The sequence below is a fragment of the Embiotoca jacksoni genome, unplaced genomic scaffold, assembly GCF_022577435.1.
Source record: "Embiotoca jacksoni isolate LCO1_2020_lvr unplaced genomic scaffold, fEmbJac1.0.p SCAF_12, whole genome shotgun sequence".
Taxonomy (NCBI): Eukaryota; Metazoa; Chordata; class Actinopteri; family Embiotocidae; genus Embiotoca; species Embiotoca jacksoni.
Genome location: NW_027185252.1, coordinates 1,471,641 through 1,482,500, shown reverse-complemented (window position 1 = coordinate 1,482,500; position 10,860 = coordinate 1,471,641). Strand labels below are relative to the sequence as shown.

General features: G+C 29.8%; 1 protein-coding gene across 1 annotated transcript in view; it reads left to right on the top strand.

The window, feature by feature from the left end:
• napba (N-ethylmaleimide-sensitive factor attachment protein, beta a) overlaps positions 1–2,761 on the top strand; it is a 9,664-nt gene extending 6,903 nt beyond the window's left edge. The window contains exons 7-10 of the mRNA XM_069144187.1: positions 65–149; positions 1,040–1,144; positions 1,265–1,333; positions 1,689–2,761. Coding sequence (XP_069000288.1) covers positions 65–149; positions 1,040–1,144; positions 1,265–1,333; positions 1,689–1,841 — 412 coding nt within the window. The 3' untranslated portion in view covers positions 1,842–2,761. The remainder of the gene's footprint in view (positions 1–64; positions 150–1,039; positions 1,145–1,264; positions 1,334–1,688) is intronic.
• The last annotated feature ends 8,099 nt before the right edge of the window (positions 2,762–10,860 follow it).

The window sequence follows — 10,860 nt, the reverse complement described above, 5'->3', positions numbered from 1 at the left end:
GGGAGGTTAATGGTGGAAACAGTTTGCATACGAGATCACGGGTTTTTTTTTGTTTGTGTTTCAGCTCAGCCAACAAATGTCTCCTGAAGGTCGGCCACTACAGCGCTCAGCTGGAGCAGTACCAGAAGGCCATCGAAATCTACGAACAGGTAACGGCTGACGCCAAAAAAAAAAAAAAAAATTCAGCGTCCATTTGGTGAATATTATAAGCGTAAATCGGGAAATCAACATAAATTGATAAAATGACGTGAGAGCAATATGAAATCTAAAATTTAATAATAAAAAAAACCAACAATCAAAGTAAGTTCATTGAAGACATTTTCCTGATATTTAAAAAGTATTCAGATACTTATACTACAAATATCACAGTAAGAATACCTCATGAAGACGTAAAAGTCTTTAAAGATCTTACTTAAGTAAAAGTATGCAAGTATAATAAATAAAATGTATCTAAGGTATGAAAAGTTGAAGTACTTCATGCTAACAATATCCCCTTTGACTGTAATGCTGTTAGATTATTATTTCCCTTTTTTTTAGAGCAGCAGCTAATAATGATTCTTGTTATGGTTTAGTCGGCTGCTAATTGATTGATTTGTAAAATGTACGAAGAGCCTGTTATAATTATCAGAGGCTTCGTTTCATCTGTTCAAACCTCTAAATATAAAGTGTAAATGTGAATACAAATTTAAATCATTTCAAGGAAATCATCAAATCTTCACATTTAAGAAGGTGAAACCTCAAAATAGTAGATGTTACATACAAAATGATTGAAAGCAATATTAGAAAAGCTGCAACTTAATTTTTTTCAGTCGGAAAAAATCGAATTCATTGACTATTAATTTCAGCTCTGTTGTTGCATGTATTCGTCTTTTTAAGCACTTCACATCTTTACCTGCCAGAATCGTAATTTCTAAAGCGATTGAAGTTGTCGAATAAGTGAAGCGAAGTCAAAATGATAACATTTGATTAAATGAAAGTATGAAGCGGCCTGAAATTGAAATATTTAAAGTACAAGAATCTGGAATGTGTTTGATCGCAGGTTGCGATGAGCACCATGGACAACCCTCTGCTGAAGTACAACGCCAAAGAGTATTTCTTCAAGGCTTCGCTGTGTCACTTCATCGTGGATGAGCTGAATGCAAAGGTAACACACAACAACACACACAGACACACACAGACACACACACATGCTGCACCACGGTGGGTTTAAAGTACTTTTCATAATAAAGTGATCATAACTAATCATAAAACTTGTGTTTTCCAGTTGGCCATAGAGAAGTACGAGGAGATGTTTCCAGCCTTCTCAGACTCGAGAGAGCTCAAGCTGCTAAAGGTAAATGTCTTTATATTATTTACTAAATATTCATAAAAACTTTTATAATATTGCTTTACTTAAAAAAAAACTTAAGTGTGCATGAAAGTTACTTTGTACAGTCATGGGAATTTCTCATATTCAAAAAAAAAAAAAAGCAAGCAACGTCTTTTGCAGTTGAATTATTAGTTTTTAATTGTTTTGGTTTTTTAAGTTGAACACTTCCAAGTCGAAGGGAAACCAGAGCTTTTGTCATTTACTTCTTCTAAAAGCATTAATATGCTCTTTTATTAAAAAAAACAAAAAAAAACATGAAAGCTCACACGTTCAGGATTCCTCTGAGTTGGTGAAGTAATTTGGAGTTTTGTGGCCACAGAAACTCCTCGACGCCCACGAGGAGCAGAACAGCGAAGCGTTCACGGAGGCCGTGAAGGACTACGACTCCGTGTCCCGTCTGGACCAGTGGCTCACCACCATGCTGCTGCGCATCAAAAAGACCATCCAGGGAGACGCCGGCGACCTGAAATAGACACACGTTTAACAAGGAGGGGTGGGAGACGGGGGGGAGTTCGGGGGGAGAGGGAGGGGGGGTAAGAGATCGGTGAGTAAATGAAGGCGGGGAGAGGTGTGTGAAGGCGGAATAAAAGGTGTAGAAGAAGGGGCGGAGAGAGGGAGGGACTGTAGTTTACAGTTGTACATATCAGTCTGCATGTGAACCCCTCCCCCCCCTCCCCAATGAGCTAAGCATCACCTTTAAATAACCTCTAGACGACCCCCGTGTCCCCGGTCCTACAGTATTGCTCTCGTAACACTGGACAGAAATGTACACAAGAAAGAGTGGGAAGGAAATGGTGTGTGTGTGTGTGTGTGTGTGTGTGTGTGTGTGTGTGTGTGTGTGTGTGTGTGTGTGTGTGTGTGTGTGTGCGTGTGTGTGTGTGTGTGTCCCCACTGCAGTAAGGTCAGTTTAACTGTTTTGATTGAAAAGTGTCACATGAGATTTAAGGGAATATATGTTACTGGAGAGAAAAAAAAAAAAGGGATGAAAATGTTATTTATGAGATATATATTGTCAATACTGAAAATATTTATTGTTTATTATGGTGCTCAGTGTTACGATTTGTCTTAATATTTTAGCTATTTAGCCCCCCATGCTCTTCTCCTTTACTTCCTCTCCTTCATCTGTTCTTCCTCCCTCCCTCTCCCCGCCCCCCCCCTGTCAGTCAGTGACAACACCCATCGTGATTGGTTGGTTCTTTGTGTTCAGGCCAACAGAGGGCCGACTCCGCCCACCGCCTCGTTTGTGCATGTCTACTGTCATGTTGATGTAAATGTTCTTCCGTGTCGTGCTAACGTGTGCAGAACATACATGTAGCCTGGTATCATATGTGTGAAATCAGTAAATATGTACCTCAGATACCGAGTTGAAATAAAAACATCATCACATCATCACGATGCCTGTTAATTCCAAGTCCTTCTGTCGGCATTAATTGACGTGAAGAACCTTTAAACAGCCTTTGAAACTTCTCTGTGTCAAACAAGGAGGCTGTTTTTTGTCTGTTTACTGCTCGCTGATATTTTTTGGGACTTTTTCGACGACATCCGACATTCAATTCAACTCAATTTTATTAATATGGCGCCAAATCACAACACAGGTTATTTAAAAGGTGCACGTTAAAGTCATTACAAAATAACTTTAAAGCATTATATAGAGAAGCCCAAAATACTGTTAAAAAAAACATTCAAAAGTGATAAAAAAAAAAAAAAACAACCTCACATCATCGTTCAAAATGTGGAAAAAAGTAAATTTGGACGACATGACGTATTTATCACTTTTTGAACCACGAGACTTTTTTATGAGATTTTGGATGACATGCTTTTTTTTTTTTATCATATTTTAGACGACATGCTATAGTATGACTTTTTTATCATATTTTAGACGACATGCTATAGTGTGACTTTTTTTATCATATTTTAGACGACATGCTATAGAATGACTTTTTTTATCATATTTTAGACGACATGCTATAGTATGACTTTTTTATCATATTTTAGACGACATGCTATAGAATGACTTTTTTTATCATATTTTAGTCGACATGCTATAGCATGACTTTTTTATCATATTTTAGACGACATGCTATAGTATGACTTTTTTATCATATTTTAGTCGACATGCTATAGTATGACTTTTTTATCATATTTTAGTCGACATGCTATAGTATGACTTTTTTATCATATTTTAGACGACATGCTATAGTGTGACTTTTTTATGATATTTTAGACGACATGCTATAGTGTGACTTTTTTATGATATTTTAGACGACATGCTATAGTATGACTTTTTTATCATATTTTAGACGACATGTTATAGTATGACTTTTTTATCATATTTTAGACGACATGTTATCGTATGACTTTTTTATCATATTTTAGACGACATGCTATAGTATGACTTTTTTATCATATTTCAGACGACATGCTATAGTATGACTTTTTTATGATATTTTAGACGACATGCTACAGTATGACTTGTTTTTATCATATTTTAGACGACATGTTATAGAATGACTTTTTTTATCATATTTTAGACGACATGCTATAGTATGACTTTTTTATCATATTTTAGACGACATGCTATAGTATGACTTTTTTATCATATTTCAGACGACATGCTATAGTATGACTTTTTTATCATATTTTAGACGACATGCTATAGTGTGACTTTTTTATGATATTTTAGACGACATGCTATAGTATGACTTTTTTATCATATTTTAGACGACATGCTATAGTGTGACTTTTTTATGATATTTTAGACGACATGTTATAGTATGACTTTTTTATCATATTTTAGACGACATGTTATCGTATGACTTTTTTATCATATTTCAGACGACATGCTATAGTATGACTTTTTTATCATATTTTAGACGACATGCTATAGTGTGACTTTTTTATCATATTTTAGACGACATGTTATCGTATGACTTTTTTATCATATTTCAGACGACATGCTATAGTATGACTTTTTTATCATATTTTAAATGACATGCTATAGTGTGACTTTTTTATGATATTTTAGAAGACATGTTATCGTATGACTTTTTTATCATATTTCAGACGACATGCTATAGTATGACTTTTTATCATATTTTAGACGACATGTTATAGTATGACTTTTTTATCATATTTTAGACGACATGCTATAGTGTGACTTTTTTATGATATTTTAGACGACATGCTATAGTATGACTTTTTTATCATATTTTAGACGACATGTTATAGAATGACTTTTTTTATCATATTTTAGACGACATGCTATAGTATGACTTTTTTTTATCATATTTCAGACGACATGCTATAGAATGACTTTTTTATCATATTTTAGACGACATGCTATAGTATGACTTTTTTATCATATTTTAGACGACATGCTATAGTTTGACTTTTTTTTTTATCATATTTTAGAAGACATGCTATAGTATGACTTTTTTTTATCATATTTTAGTCGACATGCTATAGTATGACTTTTTTTATCATATTTCAGACGACATGCTATAGTATGACTTTTTTTTATCATATTTTAGAAGACATGCTATAGTATGACTTTTTTTTTATCATATTTTAGTCGACATGCTATAGTATGACTTTTTTATCATATTTCAGACGACATGCTATAGTATGATTTTTTTTTATCATATTTTAGAAGACATGCTATAGTATGACTTTTTTTTTATCATATTTTAGACGACATGCTATAGTATGACTTTTTTATCATATTTCAGACGACATGCTATAGTATGACTTTTTTTTTATCATATTTTAGACGACATGCTATAGTATGACTTTTTTTTTTATCATATTTTAGACGACATGCTATAGTATGACTTTTTTATCATATTTTAGACGACATGCTATAGTGTGACTTTTTTTATCATATTTTAGACGACATGCTATAGAATGACTTTTTTTATCATATTTTAGACGACATGCTATAGTATGACTTTTTTATCATATTTTAGACGACATGCTATAGAATGACTTTTTTTATCATATTTTAGTCGACATGCTATAGCATGACTTTTTTATCATATTTTAGACGACATGCTATAGTATGACTTTTTTATCATATTTTAGTCGACATGCTATAGTATGACTTTTTTATCATATTTTAGACGACATGCTATAGTGTGACTTTTTTATGATATTTTAGACGACATGCTATAGTGTGACTTTTTTATGATATTTTAGACGACATGCTATAGTATGACTTTTTTATCATATTTTAGACGACATGTTATAGTATGACTTTTTTATCATATTTTAGACGACATGTTATCGTATGACTTTTTTATCATATTTTAGACGACATGCTATAGTATGACTTTTTTATCATATTTCAGACGACATGCTATAGTATGACTTTTTTATCATATTTCAGACGACATGCTATAGTATGACTTTTTTATCATATTTTAGACGACATGCTATAGTGTGACTTTTTTATGATATTTTAGACGACATGCTATAGTATGACTTTTTTTTATCATATTTTAGACGACATGTTATAGAATGACTTTTTTTATCATATTTTAGACGACATGCTATAGTATGACTTTTTTATCATATTTTAGACGACATGCTATAGTATGACTTTTTTATCATATTTCAGACGACATGCTATAGTATGACTTTTTTATCATATTTTAGACGACATGCTATAGTGTGACTTTTTTATGATATTTTAGACGACATGCTATAGTATGACTTTTTTATCATATTTTAGACGACATGCTATAGTGTGACTTTTTTATGATATTTTAGACGACATGTTATAGTATGACTTTTTTATCATATTTTAGACGACATGTTATCGTATGACTTTTTTATCATATTTCAGACGACATGCTATAGTATGACTTTTTTATCATATTTTAGACGACATGCTATAGTGTGACTTTTTTATCATATTTTAGACGACATGTTATCGTATGACTTTTTTATCATATTTCAGACGACATGCTATAGTATGACTTTTTTATCATATTTTAAATGACATGCTATAGTGTGACTTTTTTATGATATTTTAGACGACATGTTATCGTATGACTTTTTTATCATATTTCAGACGACATGCTATAGTATGACTTTTTATCATATTTTAGACGACATGTTATAGTATGACTTTTTTATCATATTTTAGACGACATGCTATAGTGTGACTTTTTTATGATATTTTAGACGACATGCTATAGTATGACTTTTTTATCATATTTTAGACGACATGTTATAGAATGACTTTTTTTATCATATTTTAGACGACATGCTATAGTATGACTTTTTTTTATCATATTTCAGACGACATGCTATAGAATGACTTTTTTTATCATATTTTAGACGACATGCTATAGTATGACTTTTTTATCATATTTTAGACGACATGCTATAGTTTGACTTTTTTTTTTTATCATATTTTAGAAGACATGCTATAGTATGACTTTTTTTTATCATATTTTAGTCGACATGCTATAGTATGACTTTTTTTATCATATTTCAGACGACATGCTATAGTATGACTTTTTTTTATCATATTTTAGAAGACATGCTATAGTATGACTTTTTTTTTATCATATTTTAGTCGACATGCTATAGTATGACTTTTTTATCATATTTCAGACGACATGCTATAGTATGATTTTTTTTTATCATATTTTAGAAGACATGCTATAGTATGACTTTTTTTTTATCATATTTTAGACGACATGCTATAGTATGACTTTTTTATCATATTTCAGACGACATGCTATAGTATGACTTTTTTTTTATCATATTTTAGACGACATGCTATAGTATGACTTTTTTTTTATCATATTTTAGACGACATGCTATAGTATGACTTTTTTATCATATTTTAGACGACATGCTATAGTATGACTTTTTTATCATATTTCAGACGACATGCTATAGTATGACTTTTTTTTTATCATATTTTAGACGACATGTTATAGTATGACTTTTTTATCATATTTTAGACGACATGCTATAGTATGACATTTTTATCATATTTTAGACGACATGCTATAGTATGACTTTTTTATCATATTTTAGACGACATGCTATAGTATGACTTTTTTATGATATTTTAGACGACATGTTATAGTGTGACTTTTTTATGATATTTTAGACGACATGCTATAGTATGACTTTTTTATCATATTTTAGACGACATGCTATAGTGTGACTTTTTTATGATATTTTAGACGACATGCTATAGTGTGACTTTTTTATGATATTTTAGACGACATGCTATAGTATGACTTTTTTATCATATTTTAGACGACATGCTATAGTATGACTTTTTTATCATATTTTAGACGACATGCTATAGTATGACTTTTTTATGATATTTTAGACGACATGTTATAGTGTGACTTTTTTATGATATTTTAGACGACATGCTATAGTATGACTTTTTTATCATATTTTAGACGACATGTTATCGTATGACTTTTTTATCATATTTTAGACGACATGCTAAAGTATGACTTTTTTATCATATTTTAGACATGTTATAGTGTGACTTTTTTTTATCATATTTTAGACGACATGCTATAGCATGACTTTTTTTTATCATATTTTAGACGACATGCTATAGCATGACTTTTTTATCATATTTTAGACGACATGCTATAGCATGACTTTTTTATCATATTTTAGACGACATGCTATAGTATGACTTTTTTATCATATTTTAGTCGACATGCTATAGTATGACTTTTTTATCATATTTTAGACGACATGCTATAGTGTGACTTTTTTATGATATTTTAGACGACATGCTATAGTATGACTTTTTTATCATATTTTAGACGACATGTTATAGTATGACTTTTTTATCATATTTTAGACGACATGTTATCGTATGACTTTTTTATCATATTTTAGACGACATGCTATAGTATGACTTTTTTATCATATTTCAGACGACATGCTATAGTATGACTTTTTTATGATATTTTAGACGACATGCTATAGTATGACTTTTTTTATCATATTTTAGACGACATGTTATAGAATGACTTTTTTTATCATATTTTAGACGACATGCTATAGTATGACTTTTTTATCATATTTTAGACGACATGCTATAGTATGACTTTTTTATCATATTTCAGACGACATGCTATAGTATGACTTTTTTTTTATCATATTTTAGAAGACATGCTATAGTATGACTTTTTTTTATCATATTTTAGAAGACATGCTATAGTATGACTTTTTTTTATCATATTTTGGACGACATGCTATAGTATGACTTTTTTATCATATTTTGGACGACATGCTATAGTATGACTTTTTTTATCATATTTTAGAAGACATGCTATAGTATGACTTTTTTTTATCATATTTTCGTCGACATGCTATAGTATGACTTTTTTATCATATTTTGGACGACATGCTATAGTATGACTTTTTTATCATATTTTAGACGACATGCTATAGTATGACTTTTTTATCATATTTCAGACGACATGCTATAGTATGACTTTTTTTTTATCATATTTTAGAAGACATGCTATAGTATGACTTTTTTTTATCATATTTTGGACGACATGCTATAGTATGACTTTTTTTATCATATTTTAGAAGACATGCTATAGTATGACTTTTTTTTATCATATTTTGGACGACATGCTATAGTATGACTTTTTTATCATATTTTAGACGACATGCTATAGCATGACTTTTTTATCATATTTTAGACGACATGCTATAGCATGACTTCTTTATCATATTTTAGACGACATGCTATAGCATGACTTTTTTATCATATTTTAGACGACATGCTATAGTATGACTTTTTTATGATATTTTAGACGACATGCTATAGTATGACTTTTTTATCATATTTTAGACGACATGCTATAGTATGACTTTTTTATGATATTTTAGACGACATGCTATAGTATGACTTTTTTATCATATTTTAGACGACATGCTATAGTATGACTTTTTTATCATATTTCAGACGACATGCTATAGTATGACTTTTTTATGATATTTTAGACGACATGCTATAGTATGACTTTTTTTATCATATTTTAGACGACATGTTATAGAATGACTTTTTTTATCATATTTTAGACGACATGCTATAGTATGACTTTTTTATCATATTTTAGACGACATGTTATAGTATGACTTTTTTATCATATTTCAGACGACATGCTATAGTATGACTTTTTTTTATCATATTTTAGAAGACATGCTATAGTATGACTTTTTTTTATCATATTTTGGACGACATGCTATAGTATGACTTTTTTATCATATTTTAGAAGACATGCTATAGTATGACTTTTTTTTATCATATTTTCGTCGACATGCTATAGTATGACTTTTTTATCATATTTTGGACGACATGCTATAGTATGACTTTTTTATCATATTTTAGACGACATGCTATAGTATGACTTTTTTATCATATTTCCGACGACATGCTATAGTATGACTTTTTTTTTTATCATATTTTAGAAGACATGCTATAGTATGACTTTTTTATCATATTTTGGACGACATGCTATAGTATGACTTTTTTTATCATATTTTAGAAGACATGCTATAGTATGACTTTTTTATCATATTTTAGACGACATGCTATAGTATGACTTTTTTATCATATTTCAGACGACATGCTATAGTATGACTTTTTTTTATCATATTTTAGAAGACATGCTATAGTATGACTTTTTTTTATCATATTTTCGTCGACATGCTATAGTATGACTTTTTTATCATATTTTGGACGACATGCTATAGTATGACTTTTTTTATCATATTTTAGAAGACATGCTATAGTATGACTTTTTTTTATCATATTTTCGTCGACATGCTATAGTGTGACTTTTTTATCATATTTTGGACGACATGCTATAGTATGACTTTTTTTTATCATATTTTAGAAGACATGCTATAGTATGACTTTTTTTTATCATATTTTCGTCGACATGCTATAGTATGACTTTTTTATCATATTTTGGACGACATGCTATGGTATGACTTTTTTATCATATTTTAGAAGACATGCTATAGTATGACTTTTTTTTATCATATTTTAGTCGACATGCTATAGTATGACTTTTTTATCATATTTCAGACGACATGCTATAGTATGACTTTTTTTTTATCATATTTTAGAAGACATGCTATAGTATGACTTTTTTTTATCATATTTTAGACGACATACTATAGTATGACTTTTTTATCATATTTTAGACGACATACTATAGTATGACTTTTTTTTTTATCATATTTTAGAAGACATGCTATAGTATGACTTTTTTTTTATCATATTTTAGACGACATGTTATAGTATGACTTTTTTATCATATTTTAGACGACATGCTATAGTATGACTTTTTTATCATATTTTAGACGACATGCTATAGTGTGACTTTTTTATGATATTTTAGACGACATGCTATAGTGTGACTTTTTTATCATATTTTAGACGACATGCTATAGTATGACTTTTTTATCATATTTTA